Source organism: Ptychodera flava, chromosome 7 (assembly GCF_041260155.1).
Source record: "Ptychodera flava strain L36383 chromosome 7, AS_Pfla_20210202, whole genome shotgun sequence".
Lineage (NCBI taxonomy): Eukaryota > Metazoa > Hemichordata > Enteropneusta > Ptychoderidae > Ptychodera > Ptychodera flava.
Window position 1 is genome coordinate 29,833,758 of NC_091934.1, and position 21,032 is coordinate 29,854,789.

The 21,032-nt window shown below is 37.5% G+C and overlaps 1 protein-coding gene across 1 annotated transcript; it reads right to left on the reverse strand.

Moving 5' to 3' along the window:
- Window positions 1-1,049: 1,049 nt before the first annotated feature.
- Window positions 1,050-18,563, reverse strand: LOC139137223 (low-density lipoprotein receptor-related protein 6-like). The gene is made up of 15 exons (XM_070705213.1): window positions 18,337-18,563; window positions 9,870-10,340; window positions 9,341-9,493; window positions 9,106-9,235; window positions 8,482-8,626; window positions 7,997-8,116; window positions 6,640-6,900; window positions 6,225-6,378; window positions 5,423-5,557; window positions 4,484-4,598; window positions 3,157-3,301; window positions 2,880-2,984; window positions 2,412-2,588; window positions 1,711-1,952; window positions 1,050-1,200 (listed from the first exon to the last, which is right to left on the reverse strand). Exons 2-14 carry the CDS (start codon window positions 9,911-9,913, stop codon window positions 1,840-1,842), a joined length of 1,797 nt encoding a protein of 598 aa, XP_070561314.1. The 5' UTR covers window positions 9,914-10,340; window positions 18,337-18,563; the 3' UTR covers window positions 1,050-1,200; window positions 1,711-1,839.
- Between the last annotated feature and the right edge of the window lie 2,469 nt (window positions 18,564-21,032).

Sequence of the window (21,032 nt, forward strand, 5' to 3'; positions counted from 1 at the left end):
AGAGTTTCCCATCTGCAAAAATATTAAGTATATCATTACCAAAAAGGCGGACAAGGTTTGATCCAAGAATCAACAATATTTTGTCGCTCAACAACAATAAAAGACGTGCGATTTCATGATTGAATAATTCTACACAGTTAATTTTCGTTGAAATAGACTTAAATCTTAAGAAGTAACTATTTCATAGTTATTTATGGTTGACATGTTGAATTAACTTCATCGCCTGGTACAAACCTGTCTTGTCCAAAGTTAGCCCGTTCGGCCATCCAAGATCTGTGGACACAAGCGTCTCTCTGTTCCGTCCATCCAAATTTGATCTCTCAATTTTCGGTGCAGAACCCCAATCAGACCAGTAAAGATGTCTGTGGAGATATATTTGTAACTTTGGTATGCTAAGTCATGTGATAATATATATAGTTTAGCAACGTTCTATGGATGGATATTTAATTTCGCTTGCTGTTGTGGACTGAGATATTGCAAAGAATATACTACAGAAAAGCAGGTAGTAAATTGAAGGTAACATGCATAGTCATGCAGCCTGATAAATGTTCTGCTCTTGTAAGGTAATTTACACCTCAAAAATGAAAGATGTTAACGTTTCCTCAAACTTTCCTCAAACAAACTTTAACCATTCACTCTCTTTCGAAACCAACAATATGAATCAAGGGTCACTGAAAACATTTCCTTGCTATAACAAGAAATTACCCAACATTTACCGATATTTTTGAAATTCAAAATGGTCGCCATCCCCATGTCATCTCTAAAGGGAAAATAAATTCCCGACGCTTACAAAACTAAGCCGGTAGAAACTTAATTTTCTCCGTAAGCTTCAAGTGAGCACTCACAAGTGGAAATGAAATATTTTAAAAGTTTGAGAGTCCAAATATCTGAGAACGAGGCGACCTCTGCTTTAACACTCATTTCAGCGAAATCATGCTATTGCGATAAACATCGTTGATAAATTCACAATTCAATGCTTGCCAAGATAGAACAGTAAGTCCACCTTAGAAAACAGAAAAACTAAGTATTGGAACTTACTCTTTTTCTTTGTCAACAAAAATAGCGCGAGGCTCATCAAGGCTTTGCCAAACAATCAGTTCACGGACGCTACCATCTAAATTAGCCCTTTCAATTGTATTCCTGCCTGTATCGGTCCAGTAAAGCTTTCGGCCATCATATCCAGGGCTAAACCATCTGGTACTAAAATTAATATTATTCGATATTGATGTCAATGATCCATTTGGCAAAGCGATGACGTCGTGATAAAATTATGATTACTTATGCATGATTTGGTTGTTAGAATCTTAAAACATCACAAAGAATGCAAAACACAAAAGTCGACAACGTAGACTGTTTCTATTCCAAATTGCAAGGAAACGGTAAACAAATGAGTAAATGGTTATATTTCAATACAAGGCGCAACGTGACACGAAGACGTTTTTGCTCGCTATGCGTGAATGCTCATTCATACGCCTTTTAGGTAGTACACTCTGGAAGATACAACCATCACCGGAGACCATTCCTTTAGCATCAACTGGAACATGGAAATAGGATATTTTAGTTTGAGTTCGACCAGAATCACTTGCCTAAATGTCAAATGTAAATGTTGATATGAGAAAATTTCATGTAAACATTTATCGGCATTTAAAGTGGTATAATTGGTCTTTTCATTACAATATGTTCAATGTGCTAAAAATTAGAAATACTCACTGTCTACGTTTGCCGATAGTATCTCTTCCTGCCATATGCCATCTAAAGATGCTCTGTTGATGGTTTTCTTATTTACATCTGTCCAGTAAACTCTCTCTTCCAAAACGTCAAAGTCAATGGCGATGGGGTTTAAAGGTCTCTTAGTGGCAAACTGATGTAATCCAAGGAAGGCGATTGCATATCAATGTGGAATATTTTGCCTTGAGTGTCCGCGACGAGCAGGAAATCGCTTAAAATGATGTCTGTAACAGAATAAATTATGGGTAAATTATTTTTCTTAAGACTTCTCATACACCAAACTAAGCAATGTAAATGTGGCGAAAAAGGCGACTTGAATTTATCAGTCAGCTCAATTGATAGAGAATCAAAGAAGGTAAAGAACAGTGTTTTAAAATATATAATTAGTAATACATAATCACACAAAGTACTTCAAGTTCGAAGAAATAATACTTAAGTTTCATGCACCCTGCAATCTTCAGACAGATGACTTTATCTGTCTGAAGATTGCAGGATGCATGAAACTTAAGTAACAAATATTATTATTTTATGCTTGAAACAATTTGTGTTATATATATATATTATATATATATATATATATATATATATATATATATATATATATATATAATATGTATATATACACTAAATGGAAATAAAGGATACGGCACGTGTTCTGACAATATACCGATAGATATAATTACCAGTTTTACATAATATCCACAATGTAGTATCCCACTGCCCATCATCTTGACAGAGAAGAGTACCAGTAAGCCTTGGTGAGAAGTTGTTTTTGCAGATGAAGGGACAAATATTGCCATTGACGTTGTCACAGCCTGGGGCAATGGAACCGCCATAGAAATCCACTGGACAACGGACGACTGGGGGAAAATATCCACTAGTTTGTTATTAACAAAGTTTAAAACGTGACGGATACGAAATAGGCATTAAGTATTCTTTTTGAAAGAAAATGGCCTCACACATAGCAAAATTCTATCGCTAAAACACAAACGAATCGTCGAATTAAGTCGAAAATATCAGTAAACAACAAAATATATCAATTCATGAATGTTCTGAAATTTAAAAAAGAGGACTGGTTGCCACAAAACCACGTTACTTTGTGCATGGAATCTATCGGTTAAGATGTGAATCTTCACATATGCGCTTCTTACCTTTCCTACAACTTGCAGATTGTGGTTGACTGCATAAGCATTCTGCTCCCAATTCTGTAGGTACACATATTTCTGCACACCCACCGTTAAACATGTCACACGGCCCTATAATTGGAAATACAGACCAAATATCACGACAAAATGTATTCCGTATCTTCAATATTAGGGCAGGCAAATTGTAAGAATGTTGCTACAGAAAACGTTGTAGTAACTGATTGCAGTAGTTAGGTAGCGCTCAAGTATTTGCACATTCTGCAGTATCGATAACAAAGCTTACCTGATTCTTCGGTTTGTATCGTCTTGTCAAACACAATGAGTGCTTCGGGGGAGTCAGACATACTTTGTATGCGAACGGTGTTGTTTGAAACGAGGTCAAAGTCGGTGATTGTGTTCTGGTCTGGTTCCGTCCAAAACAAGTGATCCTATAAACGGACATTGAAAAACGAAATAAACAACCTTGTACAGGTACGTTTTATTGATGTTTGAAATATTACTGAGGTATAATAGAATTCGTTGTGAATAACAAAGTGTAGTCCTGTGAAAGAGGTTTACATATTGCCAAACAAAACCAGATTTGAGCCTAACCTGATATCAATCTGAATAAGCGAGGCAGCAGATTGACGGCATTTTAACGTGGTTAGAGCAGTCTTTCTTGTCGCAAAATAGTTGAATGTCATGTGAAAATATTATCAACCTACAAATGCGAACAGCTGAATAACAAATGATTGTGCAGTCTGGGCTGATTCTAGTAACTTGTTTCTAGAAAGGTAGACAACCCAATTATAGTGTTCGCATATTCCTGAATAATTCTAGGAAGATGTGGGGAGGAATCATATTCAAAATTGTTTTCAAAATTGTTTGAGTAGCACTTTTCATATATAACCGTACTAGAATAGCCACCGGTTCGTGACTTATTTGTTCTGTAAAAATCCATAAGTATATGATTCTCTACTGGTCAGCTCTTTGCATCTTTATACATGTAGAATTTGCTTTGGGTGGAATTGTGTAGAAATCCTCAAGGAATAATAAAACAAACTTTCAATCTCAATTGATTTCTCGATTCCAAAGGGTCTTTATTTGCTTTTGGGAGCCTTCACTTTTTAAGGGGCTGGTCGGTTGTAATCGGGGGCGAGTTGAGTTTACGAAATTCTTATGGAGGGGTCGAATTTTACAATGAACAGTCCAAGGGTGTTATCTCTTACAATAGACAAAGTGATAGTTGATTTCAGTGAAACTGAGGGAAGTTTTTCAAAACGTGACGAAAATGACATTGAAGGAGTGATGACGGTGATATCGAAAGGGGTCATGACACTTATAAAAGAACTATTCAATGCGATGAGTATTGGTTGACAGTACACAATGTGGTACACAATGTGTTAGATTCAAGCGCCATATCTTCATGGCTACATTACAAGTTTAATTGATCGAATTAGAGCAGTATTTTTTGCCCGATGGTCTCGATTTACAATTGACAGATTGAGGGGTGTCATATTTTAGTATGAGGGAGCTGAGGGAGCCAACACTGCAGTTAAGTGTCACTCCGGTAAATTAAAAGTGCCATTTCTGTCCTATTTGCATCGTTGCAAAGAATTCTAAGTTACTACCTGAAAGACATCCATGCCAAACAAGTTGACACGACCAGCTACCAATGGTTGTTGTGATTTACCGTCGAAAGATGTTGAATGCATCATACCAGAATTGGCATCGTACCAATACAATCTGAAAGAAGATGGTGATAAGTGTTACGAATCGATAACATTTCTAAGTGTCGCAAACCGCAGTATCATCATGAAAAGACTCTGTGACTCAAAATATTTGCGTACCAAAAGGGGTCATCGAATTTCTGTTAAGGTTTCTGGGTGTTACACCATCTACTAAGCAATTTTAGCTATTTCTATACTCTTGATAATTGACATTGCACTTTCGAAGTGCCAGCACCATGGCAGCCATGACACACTTAAGATGAAGATACGTTTCAATTTTTTAGAACGTAGAAGGTTCAGTTTACGACGCTGCTCTTATACACTTTTTGACTATGTATATCATGTATTTCAAAAAACATTATCGACGACCGTTACATTTATGGAAAAGTTGTAAATAAAACCTAAATGTGTACAAAATCGGATATTTGTTTTAAATGAACACGATCATGAAGTATATGATGCCTAAGACAACCAAAACGGCTTTACAATAAAGTATCGTAATTATTTTACATTTTAAAATGCATTGCTTATAAGGTTTGCAGATAAGCAGGAAGATAGACATATTTTCATCAGAATTATATCTTCATAAGCAGAAACATTTTAGGAATAAGTTATTTTTCCAACACAAATATTTAAAGGACGTATTTCATGTTCAATACAATGTTTACCACGAGAAAGGTATTCAGTCGTAAGTTTACGATCCTCATATTAAACCCATTAAATCCCCACTAACTTTAAAATGAACTTTTGACTTTCGAATACAAACAATTACATATTTTATGTTAGGGCATATCATGACACATAACTGTCAGAGACATTAATTTTGTCTCACGCTCTTACCTATCTCTCTGATAGTCAATTGTCAGTGCTACAGGTGAAGTAGTGTTGTCAGCCACTACGACGTCTCTGTCACGTCCAGATAACATTGACTTCTCTATCCTTGGATAACTGCCACTATCAGCCCAGAAAAGAATCCTTGATTTGATAAAAGAGAAACATACCATTATTAACACACCATTACCAAGTTAACAATGTCAATAGAAGTTGAAGACTCTCACTTAGTTGGTGGCTTAAAGACAACATTTGTTATGTATGTATGTATGTATGTATGTATGTATGTATGTATGTATGTATGTATGTATGTATGTATGTATGTATGTATGTATGTATGTATGTATGTATGTATGTATGTATGTATGTATGTATGTATGTATGTATGTATGTATGTATGTATGTATGTATGTATGTATGTATGTATGTATGTATGTATGTATGTATGTATGTATGTATGTATGTATGTATGTATGTATGTATGTTTGCCTAAGTTAACAATGTCCAGTAGGAAGTTAAGTAGGCAGGCAGGCAGGTAGGCAGGCAGAAATAAAGCAGTTCCTCTTCGCCCCTCCCACTATCAACCTAACAAACACATAAATGACAGTAATATTGTTGACAAAGTTGATATTCATTGACGAAACAAAAACAATTAAGCACGTGTCTTGTGTTTTTTTCATATAACGAGAATGTAGAGTTTGTCTCCGATTGATCTCCCATGATCGCATTTATTCATGACCCACTTTTTCTTGACCTCACAAATAGTTTGCAAATGCTTTTTGGTCTGTATTTAGGCTGAGGTTTCACCTACTTTTTGATTGAATGCACTGCGATGTCCCTTGGGTTTTCAATATTTTCCGTAATAAGTTTTGTAACATGGAGCCCATTCAATTTTGAAACAAAGATGGCCTTGGACTGAGCATCTGTCCAGTACAAGTTTGAACCGAGCCAATCAACAGCAATTCCTAAAATATACGAAGAGCAGAGCAATCATTTATACATGGAGATACAGTCACAAATATATCACAGATCATGATGGAGATAAAATATTCTGTCCTTGTCATCTTATGGAGATGAGGAACTATTAAATGGTAATAGCGTATTTGATATACTGAATGTTGAGAGAGAGAGAGAGAGAGAGAGAGAGAGAGAGAGAGAGAGAGAGAGAGAGAGAGAGAGAGAGAGAATCATGTATTTAGTCTGCAAACATTTCTCGTGCGGCGTACCTTTTACTCCACTAACGCCTTGTACTATTGTAACAAACGTTTCTCCCTCTCGAAGCGTCATTTTTCTGATAGATCCTGTCAATTGATCATGAACATAGAGGGCGTCCTGTCTGTAAACATAATCCATTGCCGTAGCATTGACGTCTTGTACGAAACAGTTCTCACTGACAGGGACGACTGCATGTCCGAAGGTAACCGGCAGTCTGCAAATGCTGTTTGATGTTGAGAATAATATTTGGTGTCCTGGAACTTGATGGTTGTCTAAGGAAAATAAAAGCACAAAGAAGTACTATCAGACAATGAATGTCAACAAAATTGAATCATTCAATGTCATATTATAACGCGCCTAATGCTCATCTCGTGTTGCGATTCGCGATTTGCATGTGTGTGCAAGGAATTTGATTTTGGAATTTCACCAAAATGTTGATTCTCTATAAATTGTAGTCTATAAGGAAATATTGATAATTTACTCCAAAAGAAAACTAGCTAAATCTGTGTATTTACAGACGCTTGATTATTGATATTAATGTAATTGATAGACAAGGTTGGTTACAGGTGCATGTGTACATGTGTGCAGGAAATTTGATTATGGAATTTCATAAAAATGTTGATTCACTATACATTGCTATCTATTACGAAACTGAATTATTTTAACGATTCAAAACTAGCTAAATCTGTGCTTTTATAAATGTTTGAAAATTGATATAAATGTACGTGATGAGAGTGGTGTGTTTGAAAGAGCAGATGTGAACAACAAATGTGATACTGGAATTTCGCAAACAGTGATTATTTGTAAAGTTCAAAAAGGATTATTTGAAAGTTCAAAGGTCAAATGAGAAATTATGTGTCAATTAAGATATGTTTTTACGGACCGGGACATCTGGGGAGGGTCACCGTTTTTTTTTTGCATGAAAATTGCTAATTAATTGGTACTTTTTAATTTTTAATTACTTTATTTATTTTGTGTTTATTACCTAAGTTAGCATTGAATGGTCTAATGTTGGGTGGTTCAGATTACTGAAAGCAGACAAATGACATCGTGCCCTTTTATCAGCGTGTCATTGTCATGTGACTTGGCTGAGAAATATTCATTATTGTTATCAAAAAATAAAATGAATGTAGATTACTGTACAGCAGTTTTTAAATCAAAGTCCCGCATTTTCGTTTGACTTTCAGTGCAATATTGCCCCCAAAAATAAAATGAACGCATTGAGCTCGGAGAGCCTGTACTATAATGCATTTACAACATGTTATGTGCATTTACTAGAATTTAAATGAAAGAGAATCGGTTTAAAGTTCAGAAAAATTATTTTGAATTTGATAAAGGAATACTTTCTCAAATGTTAGCGGCACTTACCAACTGTACACGTTTTGCCGTCATCGTCTAAAACGTACCCATGGGAACACAGGCACTTGTGACCGTTTGGATCGCTGACACACAGTTGGTCACATCCGCCATTGTTAGTAGAACACGGACCTACAAGACCATTTTGTTGTTATTTTCAGAAGTGTAATCAAATAAGATGCCCTGATTCAAGATTCTGAGAGAGGAAACACATTTTGGTACACGAAATTTCCAATTATTTGTTATATGCACTTAACGATAAAAACAATCAGAATTATATTAAATGGCAAACATGTTCTAAGAATCTGGTATTTCCCTTACTTATCCGATTACTTTGCGTATGCAGCAACAGTGACGAAACAATAAAAAAAAACTCATCACCGTCCTCGTTCGTCGTTATAGCAAAACGACCGGATTAAAAATTTGCATGTAAGAGCCCTGCACTAGGCGAGGAGTTATCTATGACGTCGGTAAAAAAGCACAGGAATTTCACTCACTTTGCTGCGTTTGCTGCCTCCACTCGGTATAATATGTCACCCCTATCGGGTGAAAGTTGAAAGCCAACCAGCCGGTGATACTTTGGTTGCCTCGGTCGATAAGCCAAAGGCGAGTGGAGGAAAAATCGCCAACGACGACAAAATCCTGCCATCAGAATAAAAATATACATTTTATCATCTAAACATCCTAACATTCTGACTTGTACTTGATTGCTTGACAGAATGAGACTTGCTACCTCGGAAGTGAAAGATTTAAACATTTTCTCAAACTTTCCTCAGGAAGCTTTCAACCTATCTCTTTCGAAATCAATAATAAATATCGGGGAGTGTCATCGTTCAAATTTTGGTGCTGGAGAAACAGATAGATTACCCAAGATTTAACCGAGAATTGAAATCCAAAATGGCCGCCATCCCAGTGCACGTGTTGACCATATGGCGAATGATATAAATTTTCGATTTTCGAAAAACTAAGATGCTGAAAATTTTTCTCACACCAAAAGCTTTGAAAAGAGACCCAATAAGTGGTAGATCAGAAAAGAACTGTAAAAGTTTGATAGTCCGAAAATCTGCCCCTGAGGCGCGATCGAGATTAGTATTCGAAAGAGCTTCAATCACGTGACTCACCTGGTCCATTGTCAAATCGAAGGGTAAGAGTAACACGCTACGTAATCCAGGATAAAATTCACTGATTTCGAGTGGAGAATCAAGATCAATCGACATGACCGTGTTTAATCCATCATCTGTCCAATACAGCCTGCCAATACAAAAGTTAGACCACTTAGAGTAAGAAATTGCCCAGTAATTGAAGATTTATCGTCCGCACAATGCTGAAAGCTTTTCTCATTCAATTGCAGCTCACCTGTTTTCTGCATAATCTATGGACAGTCCACTTGGTGATTGTATGAAGTAACTTCCGTGTGTTTCAATGCTAACGATAGTTTCACGACGTTCCCCATTCAGAGTAGACCTCTCGATTTTTCGATTTGATCCTAGATCACACCAATAGAGGTATCTGTCAGTGAGTAAAAACAAATATAGCAGTTGATGTAGATGTCTTTAGCTTTCAAACAAGACAAACAATTCAAAAATTTTGTCCCTTGCATTTTACAAAAATATTGTACTTTCAATAAACTTTTTAAGCAATATTTTATTTTATTACAAATTTAATTGTATTACAATATTAAACAGAATGGTGATACTGTCATATTTGTGGCATCATATCATTGCAAAAGGTAATATGCGATGTATCAGCCGTAAAGTGATGGTGACGATGATGGTGGTGGTGGTGGTGGTGGTATGTGAAGAAAAATTACTTTCTACATTTATGCTAACGCAAAATTTCACTTTCAAAACTCCGATTCTACATTCGACATAATATATCATTTTACCCCTTGAACGGATGCACGGTTATTCCCCGTGGTCTGTCCAGCATTCTGTAGATCAGAGGTACGCGTATTGACCGTTATAGTCAGATACCATTATCCAGTTGTACGACGCATCCGTCCAGTACAGCTTATTTGCCAACCAATCAACCGCCATACCTTCAACTCTGCCGGAGACGCCCCCATGTATAGCCCCAATAGATCCTGCAGCTAGATCATTTCTGTACACCAGCTTACCAACAGTGTCTATCGTAAAAATATAGTTGTCATGGTAATCGTATGCGAGTCCCGTCAAGAACGCGTTCGTGCCTGTCAACAGTTGGTTTGCCGTTACAGTCGCATTGTGGGATACGTTTGTGTAGATGTCATGAGCTTCGCCCCGGATAAACAGTAGGTGAGACGGTGGAGATGGACCAATCGACACAGCAGTCCACAGTAGTCCGGGTCCCGATAACCCTTGACCCGCGACAGAAGCCACTAGAGAAATGAACACAACATACACCAAGAGTATAAATAAGCACAACAAATCAGTACAAATGCCTCTGTAATTGGCAATTTACCATCAGAGTCGTGTTCATGGCTAGAAAGGTAAGGGGGAATTAATGTTACTGACTCACATACTGGAAACAGCTGCTGAAAATATACATTTTCTGATGACGTAGCATCGCATGACACAAGTCCTCGTATAAACTCATCTCGGCCATACCTGTGCGATGTATCTTTTGAACAATTGATAGACTTACACGGCCTAGAGCGTATTACTGATATGGTTAATGTCGAGCAAAACAAATTTGTTTGAGTCTACAGAAAATCCTCAACAAATCGTAAAAGCTAAATGACATCTTGAGTTGCAGACGCTGCAATTCTATTGTTAAATTCACACAACCAAAAGAATAGCACATACGAATGATAACGGAAAATCGCGGCGCCACAGCGTTTGCATGTTCCGAAAACATAAAGTGGATTCAGGTTTGCCGTTCGCAAAAAGTAACACATATTTCAATAAGCGTTTATTTCTTATTGGTCTCACAGTCGTTCGCAATCCTGGTAGAATACGATCTGGCAGTGTTCGTTAATGAACTGATAAATTTTCCCGTTTATACCATTGCAATACACACATATTTATGACTGCATTAATAGAAGAAATTCCTGCTGAAAGTTGAATCAACAAAATGCTCGAAATTTCGGTTACTTTTTTTATTCATTTATGCGGAATGTGTTATTGAGTATTTGTTTGAATTTGCACATTTAGAAAATTCATATAATACCTCTTTTAACAATGCAGTATTTACGATAGTTTTGTAAAACAAAAAGGATTGAGAAGTTACTACCAATGAATGCAAGAGAAAACTTTGTATTAAAATCACAGCATAATGTGAAAGAACACACTTTTGCTCAAATAATTCGTGGTTTGGCAAATAATTGTTGACTTAAGATTTTGGATATGGCGATATCTTATATAAGGCGGATATACTTGCGTACCATTGTTATACGAAGTTTCCTGTTCTGAACAGTGAGGCAAGCTGTAGGCGGCAGAAGTTGCAACTGAAAAATGACTTGAGGGCAGCGCTACCCTGAGGCAGCTCAGAGCGGAGTAAACATGTGCACAACATTCAATGACGTCACTGAGGAACTGTATTACTGCCCTGAGGGCAGCTGAGATATATTGCTGCCCTGACAGCAGATTGGTAGATAGGATAGGAAATGTATGTCTGCCCCTAGGGTAGCTCTGGTATATTGCTGCCCTCAGGGCAGATTGATAGATTATGCAATGATTTGTGAGCATAAGAAATGCAGTGTTGCGGCCAGGAATTTTAGATCAGGGGACACTGTGTCCCACTACCATTTATTTGTGGGGACATTTTGTACATTTTGGGGACAACAAGCAGTTGTCAATCAAATTTTGCATTATTTCGTAACACATTAGTTTCACTGCACAAAATTCAAGCTACCGGGACCGCGTCGTTATGCTTGAATTTCAGGTAATTGAAGCAGTATACCATATCTGCCGCAAATCAGAGCTCAGACGGACTACAGTCAAGCAAATTATGATATCAAGTGCAGCGTTTTAATTACTTTTGATCATATAGCTAGCTCCCAAAGTACGTTGTGTAAGCCTCACAATAATTATGCAAAACAAAGATCATCGTCAGTAACAGATATTACTTGTAGACTACGCCCATCACAGTCGACTCACGAGTGCTCCCGAGTCCCGAAGTGACCGTTAGTACGCAAGAGTGTGGGACAACGAGTTCCGTTTTAGGGACATTGCACAATAAGTGAGACTACCCATAATTCCCCTTGATATGTGTGCTCAGACATTATTTGCTAAAGGCTTCTTCAATTTTATCAGTTTCTGAACAATTTGAAACTTAGAATTTAATTTTAGGATTGTTGGTTAAAACTATGTTCCAAAATTATTGAGCATGTTTAAAATTCAGGAGTAAATTGAATAAGAATTCGATGTTTGAAGTTGCTAAAAATTGCACACTTGTCAAAGCAAAGTTATCAGCAACTAAGATGGTCTCATCAACCACCTGTCAGACATGTTAAACTCCTTTGTTACAAACATTAAAGAAAAACAATATCCTTTCTTTTGCCAACACAGATGCGACTTATTCCCTTAGTTTCCTTGAAAATATTGCATGTGGCTGTCAAAAATCTATGTTGCCAAATCACAGAATTGCTATCTCCTCTGCGGAAAAGGGGTTGATCTTCTTATTATTCACAGTGAGAAATTAGAGAACTATGATTATGAAATCTATGGTCCCAGAATTTTGAAATATGGACCGAGCTATTCTGTGTACAGAAGAAATTTGCTTCAGTTCAGTGAGTGATCTCCGTGTGTACGGATCATGGAGAATTGTGGGTAGCCTCACTTACTGTGCATTGTCGCAAGGGCACGTCCTGGCGGCAACACTGGAAATGTATGTCTGACCGAAAGGAAGCAATATGTCTGAGCTGCCCTCGGGGCAGACATACATTTTCTAACCTTACAGCATTGTATAGTGTCTACCAATCTGCCCTGAGAGCAGCAATATATCTGAGTTGCCCTCGCAGGGCAGACATACATTTTCTATCAGTAAAGTATTGCATACTGTATATCTACTTTGCTCAGAACTGCCCTGAGGTCATTTTTCAGTTGCAACTTCTGCCGCCTGCTGGGCAAGCTCCCTAAAAGCGCCACCTACGCTTGAAGTATGGAACATCCCGTAGCTGAGGATTGACGTGATTTGCAACGCGAGGAAGCCTGTGAACAGGAGGGTGTCCATTGTGCATTGACGCAAATACTTTTACAGGGTTTACATGACGCGCATTTCTGCGTCCTTTACGCATAAAACCGGACGCAGGACCCCTCAAAAACTAAACCACGCGTCCCTTGGGACGCAGCAATATCTGTTGCTGGTGTACACCTTTCGAAGCTGCTGAACACGTAAAACACATCCCAGTAAACCTTACCGACCCCGTACTTTAATGGAATGCTCCATAGTGCATTGGCCTCCACTGTTTCATAACCAATGGTAACCGCGGAAACAAATTCTATTGCTGTAAAAAGTTACTTTCAAAATGTAAACTGATTCTTAATTGGTCGATTTCTTGTTTGTGTCGATTAACACATCTTTATGCATCATGGCGGGTCGTGTCAAACAGGCCGATCTGCGAAGGTTTTTCGGCGGCCGCAGCAACCAGCACCATGCAGGTTTGGTCGAGGCCGAAACGGCAGCTACGCCATGCGATACTGATACATCAGGTCCCCGACTCAAGTCAGCAAAATTACGAACATTCAACAGAAGTTGACTCAATAGATTTACTATAAATGGCTTCGATATTCTGAAGAGCGAAACGTCATGGAATGCGGTGTACGTTTGAAAGCGAATGTTACATGCCCGTTCATGGAAGGTTTTTGTAATTTTCAACATTCAACTCTCACTCGTCATCATTCAGGACTCGAAAAGTCGTCTCACAAGTGTTAAAATCCTAAGCATGAGGACCGGCAGTTGCAGGGTAAGAGCACAGTTACGAGTGGAGTGATACGTAGCGGTAAGAGTAACGAACTCGAGGCGTACGCTGCACAATTTAACGTACTGTTTACCTGATCGCTAAACGTGACCTTCCATGCGATGTATTCACTGACATCATTCATCTGCAGAATCTGAACGGCTTAGACATTGAATATTACAAACGTCCTCAGATAGTTATGGAGTTTGAAGAGTGTATTCAACGTGCGATCGAGAAGTCCCTGATTGATAGTATACATGCAAGTGACGTCATCGGTATAATGTTGGATGAGACTTGTGTTGTGACATTTCATTCATAAGAAACTTGCAATATATGTTCGATATATTCAGAATGGCGAGGCGAATTTTTCTTTCCTCTGTAACCAGCAAATTACAGATGCCACTGCTGCAGAGATTGAAAACGCCTTGATTGAATTTTTGACTAGGAAAGAAATCTGTGACGCAGCCGTGGACAAAATATATGGCTAGGAACAGACGGGGCGGCCGTAATGACCAGCCGTTTGAACGGGTTGGGTGCAAAATTAAAAGCCAGAAATCCAAACTTTGTTCAAGTGCATTGTGTTGCACATTGATTGAATCTTGCTGCTTCCCAAGCAGGCAGAGATATTGAATATTGCAAAGAATATCATAATATAATCCATTCATTGTATAAATACTTCATTGACTCTAGTGTGAGATATGACAAACTTAGGGAAATTCAAACTCTGTTGAATGGGAAAACAAAACAAATTACTGAGGCTACATCTGTTCGCTGGCTGTCGGTCGAATCAGCTGTCAAGATGGTTTTCATCAGTTTTGAGCCAATCGCCTTGGCACTTGCAAGTGACAAAAAAGGGGGAAAGGCTGATGAGCTGTTGAAATTTATCTCTAATTCATTGTGTCTGCTATTCACTGCCTTATTGATTGATGTTCTTACTGTCATTGGAATTTTGAGCCTTACATTTCAGAAAGATTGTCACCTCTTATATAAAAAAAAGTGTTCAGTCTACTAGGGACACATTGAATAGAATGACTAATGATTCACACACTGTCAGAGACGTCTTTAATGATTTGGGTGATGTTCCTGGCAATGGTCAGAAAAACACATACAAAAACATTCAAATACTGACAATCAGCCACTTAGACAGAGGTTCTGTGATGCAAGAGAAAATTATATCAACAAACTGCTGCAGAATTTAGATAGCAGATTTCCAGATGATGAGATGAATATTCTGGAGTGTTTTGATGTGATTCTCAACCCACACAGATATCCTGAAAATGTGGCCAACCTACCTGACTATGGGGTCAACCAGCTTGATCAACTGTTGATTCATTATAACAATACACCAGGTATTGATGCTGATAGAGCTAGGGCACACTTCCTTGTTTACAAACACTTCACAAGATCTCATAGGGAGGCACTGAATTTTGATATGTATATCAAGCTGTTGCTAACTGATTTTACAGAGGAGTATCCTGATTTTGCCATCCTAGCTAAAATTGCTCTTGTCATACCAGTGTCCTCTGCCCCATGTGAAAGGGGCTTTTCAGTACAAAATGCCATCAAACAGAGGGCACGAAATAGACTCAGTCCTCAAAGGCTTAATAGACTAATGTTCATCAAACTGGTTGGCCCCATCACAGATGATTTTGACTTCATGAACACTGCTAGGTTATTTGCTGAAGGAGCTGCTGGCAGAGTGTGAACTCAAACCTACTGGACTTGCTAGGTGTATGCCATTTCAGAGTATGAAATTTCTTACCTTCTTGTCAATTTGACAAATTTGAATATTTGTTCAAATTTCACGTTGTGAACTTGTCATTAAAGTTATGAGATAATATCATGAATAATGTTCTTTGAATTGATCAATGAGGGCCCTCAGTATGAACTAGAATTTTCATCTAGGAATTATTTTAAGAAATATGCAACTATTTGCTGTGTGTTTTAATACTAATTGAACACAGTGAAGACCATGGCATTGATAAACTATAAAACATTTTTGTGAAATAAATTGGGACCCCCATATTTTGATGTAGGACTCCCATTTTCTAACACCAGGAGTCCCAGGGACTCTCAAAAGTTAAAAGTGATGTAAAACCCTGCTTTTAACTGTGGCATGAACCCGGAAGTATGACTGACCTAGAAAAAAAGATGACGATATCAGAGAAATTACAGTAGTTCGGCCTCGAATACCTTGCTGACTAAGCAAAATTTTGTAATAGTCTCGCGTACATTTAAATCGCATCAGAATTCTTTCACAAAAAACGTTATGCGCTCGGCATTGCAGGAAACTTCACGTGTCTATCTGCAGGACTACATGTACGCTCATAATATTCTAAAAGGCGTTGTCATCTTCTTATCTGCGTAAGATTAAACGTGGATATTGTGAGTTCAAAAAACACCAAAAATAAAGTAAAAGACAGCGTGGCCACGTCAGAGACCTAGATTGTCGCAAATCGGACAGCTGCAGAGCATCGAGGTCAGGGCAGTGGCAAACGATCAGGTTATACAAAACATATTGACAGAGTGTACACTGTACAACACGGAATACAATGCTCAAAAGTCACGCCAGGTCAATTCCGTACCGGGGAATGAACTATTAGATCTTTGCAGGGGTGGTCAGGATGCTGACACGTACTTTTTGCGTCACAAAATTTGGCACAAATAACTTCATTCGTATTTTGCGCAGAATATCCCGCGCCAAAAGAAAATTACACGCCTTCTTAAATCAACATGGCTACTACTATTCTTTTTCTTTTTCGCTCTGCAGAATCTTTTTCCATTATTTGACTTCCATGTATTTGTATACCTTCCCCTCCGAGCCAATGGTCCGTCACTAAAATTTACTACTCTTGTCGTACATAGCTTTGGTTTGACATAACTAAAACGAATTTTAACCTTTTGAAGAGACTCTGGCCGAGACTGGAGACAACATTAAGACATGCAGTACAATGTTTGCTTTCACAGGGCACGATACATACAAATCCCGAAGTATTTTGCATTATTATTTATGTTTTGGTGCGATTCAGTTGACGTTTGTTCCATCATTGAACTCTGTCCGTTCTATTTCTTTTATAGTTTTTTGTAGATCGCCACATATTCTAAGTTTTGTAGATTACAGCAGTAGAGACCATAAGCTACGGAAGTTTTAGAGCACAAACAATGCGCACACAGGAAGTTTTAAACGACCATATCCTCCATTTCCGCTATGGACAGCTGAGGGAATCCCAATTCTCCAAGCTGTGGTGACTCCTCCGGGTACAGCTTAAATAACTGCCTAATACTTAGAAGCCATAGCTTTTGGTCGGGATACTACATGTAAATAATGGATTTTCGTCCATATTTAAACTGTCACGTACCCCTACACCTTGTGCACTCTCTAGATACGGACTAGATACGGATGAAGGAAACGCTCAATGTCATGAAAATTAAATATGATTGCCAACAAAGCCATTTCAACCCCACATCACACATTAAACAAAGATAAACAACCTTTTGGAATGCTATGATAATACTTTACTTGAAATAAGTCCTGCTGTATTTTTTTTTGCGTAATGACATTACCGTACCCATTCAATCTGCTTTACCGTGACGAGAATGTGGTAAACCAGCACATATGCACATATGTAGCTAGAGACAGACAAAAAGAAATGAGTTAAATGACACAAGGTAAAGCCTCCGCTTGTTTCAGGAGCTCCAATGAAGACATTATCAAATTTGAATATTTAATACGCCTAATCGGAAGACTAAAATGACAAATATAAATGAATGAGGCAACGACACAGATAAATTCCCATATAATAATAGTTGGGCTAAAAATTTGAATGACTCAGTTCGTATTTACTTCATTTATGCTTTCTCCGCGAGTATAAACTTTCAAGATGGAGCAGGTTTACCTTGTGAGTTGAAACAATGAGAAGAGTTGTGAACACCGAACACTTTAAACCAAGCGGGGAACATTTTCAAAATAGCCTGACAGCAATTAACGCAAAGGATTCTAATTGCAATGCCTATCGGGAAATGACGAATAATGATAAATATTGTAGTAAAAGTTTAAATCACAACTCATATTGTTATGCGATTCTAAGTTTCTACCTGTCCATGGCCCTACAGCATTGCAGATTTTATTATGGTATTTAATGATAGCAAAACGAAATATTTCACATCATCATGTTGTCTTATTTTTGTTTGTTTTGTTTTTCAGTCTTTTTTATACATTCTTTTGCAAGCAATACCCATTCACAATCAACGACTCAAACCAACCATCATTGTGTAAAATTACGCGAATATTACGTCACGTCGAATTATATTTAGTAGACCTTTAAGAAAACACTGTTGTCTGATCCACATTTAAGCTCCGCTCATACACATTTACACGAAAATGTGCCTTTTTGATGCAGTAGCGAACCCGGAAATGATTAAAAAAATATTGAAATGTTTCAGCTCGCCTGATTGGTCCCATCATGTCACATACCTGTCATGTACAATGTCACCAGCGAAATGATACAATTTCGAGTCAACGTTTTCGTCAGTAAAGAGCATTGATTTCTTTTTTCGGAATCTCGCCCGTCTCTTTGCATTCTCCTGAGTAGCGCGCTTTACTTCACGTCATCGACTGGTACGCACAGCTCCGCTCTTCAATAATTTAAACACTTTCTACCCATTAAGTGCCCTTCGCCTATTGTCAGTACGCGTTCGTTTGTGACCTTTCGGTATTGGGTCAGCATTCTGACCTTACTACAATAGGCACTTACCATTAGTATGAGGGGGTGTCAGAACAGCAGGAGTAGGGTAGTTTATTAGTTACACGTGCACATAGATAGATAGATAGATAGATAGATAGATAGATAGATAGATAGATAGATAGATAGATAGATAGATAGATAGATAGATAGATAGATACATACATACATACATACATACATACATACATACATACATACATACATACATACATACATACATACATACATACATACATACATACATACATACATACATACATACATACATATATACAGCATCCGTTGATACGTGCAGAAACGCAGACAGGCAGACAGATAGACATTAAAACATGCTGATACGTTGACGCATAGATATACATCACTTATATATCAAGAATTTTGTTTTTCATTCCACTCCACTAGCAATTTGAAAGGTAGAACCCCTTGTTGATTCATCTGTACCTTACCCTTTCTTATTTTAAAACAAGAACAAGGATCACAGATGCAGCTGTATGGAATAAATAACAAGGAGGGACAAATTAAAATTGTGGTTTTAAGACATGCAACAAAAACACTCTTACTAACCTTAAGACAAAAATAATAAATAAATAAATAAATAAATAAATAAAGTGTGCTGTTCCGAAAACATGGTTTTTTAAAAAAAGGTACATAGGTCGGAAGGAATTTTTTCCAAAATATTTTTATTTTAAATAAATATGCATTTTTCAGTGGTTCAGGGTGATCAAATACTGGCCACAACATTTCCAGAAAAAGGTATCATACATGTAAAAGGATAAAAACCGTAAAAGACACCCTCGTTCAAGCAAATATCAAATGCCAAGTAACGAACGCGTGATTTTACGGGTTCTTTCCTTTTTTTACTTCCGTGTTTACGTAGCTCTAAAAAGTTTAGGGTCGGCAGGTAAACATTAGGGTAGATCGGGTTATCGGAACAGCACAATGTATTTTTTTCAGCCCAATATATTTAACAATCCTAATTGTTTAGTTAAATTTAATAAAAATCAAAATTAGCTGATAACATAAAACAAATTAACGTCTATGTTGAATCCGACCATATACATGTATTAACAAAAGGTTCTTTCAAACATTGATAGACTATTACCGAGCATGTCTAACTGAACTGGTTTGCTGTCGAGTAAAGACGAGTTTGTAGAATGGACCATTTTGTTCCTTATTTGTAGTTCCTACGGTAAATGCATGACTATACTAGTGATTAGAAATTTCCCCTGAAAGCTCATACAACGCTGCAAATTTCAACTTAGTTCAGATTTCTCATTACTTTCTAACAGGACACATCATATACTGTTTATATTCGATATTTTACGCCATATCTCTGATCGATCTCTGTTAATGGCTATGTTTCTACTCATTCGCATCCATTCGAAAACTGCGCCTCGGCCTTGCTAATTATTCGACGTCAATGGTTAGCGCATATCTCTTTAGTAGTTTTTGCGTAAAAATCACAGAGTAATTCAAGAAAATACGCTCTGTAATTGGTTTAAATTTGAATTGTCAAAATATCGTTAATATACGACTTTTAATGGATGAGAATATTAGTGTGATACAAAGGGTGTGAGTTTGTCGGCTGAGAGAATCACCGAAAGCAGTGATCTACGCCATGTGAGAGGGCTGTAGTTGCTGTGGGGTGTGCGTTTAGAAATCCAGCATCATAGATTTGCGTTGTTTGTGACACGCTTGACGCACATCAACCAGGACGTGAACCCGGAAGTATGAAAAGCTCTAAAACAGATGACGGCAGCGATGACCGAAATAACATTATAATAGAAATCACACAAGCTTCATAGGTGAACACTTCACTAATGAAAACTATGTATTGTCATTTGTAGCACTGTCGCGTATGTCTTTGCAGATAGTCGAACTAGAGAACTGGTCAGTTTCTTCGGCCTGGGGGTTGGATAATTCTTTGCGGACATCAAAAAGTAGGTGACCCCGTTTTAACTTTCGGAAAATGGGTATTCCCCTATTCCAAGTGTCGAAAACAGGGTGACTACCCCGAGACAAATGGGATATATTATATATATATATATATATAATATATATATATATATATATATATATATATATATATATATATATGTTAATTAATTAACATTCAGTCATTCTGTTTTAGGTGAAACAGGAATTGCAAATTTTCAATTTTAAAGTGTGAAATATACAGTATTTGAATAAGCTGTGAATGTATTTCACATTTCCTATGCAAAACCAGATTTCCAGAACACTTGTACATAAATTTATGTCGGTCACTTATATCAAAGAGAGAACAGCAGTAAATCAAAAACTTAAGTTGGTTGTTAGACTGTCGTCAGCCATAATGTTAAGTGTTCTCACTGATAGTCTCTTTTTCCTAATTTGTTGGTCGTTGAAAATCTTTTTTCCTCATTTGTGGGTAAAGCTTAACATATTT

Bases quoted from the DNA above. Each gene is read 5' to 3' on its own strand.
- LOC139137223 (XM_070705213.1), bottom strand. From the start codon at position 9,913: ATGCTGGACAGACCACGGGGAATAACCGTGCATCCGTTCAAGGG. The intron at 9,494-9,869 runs GTAAAATGATAT...ACTCACTGACAG, and splicing joins ACCGTGCATCCGTTCAAGGG to ATACCTCTATTGGTGTGATC. The intron at 2,985-3,156 runs GTAAGCTTTGTT...TTCCAATTATAG, and splicing joins GATACAAACCGAAGAATCAG to GGCCGTGTGACATGTTTAAC.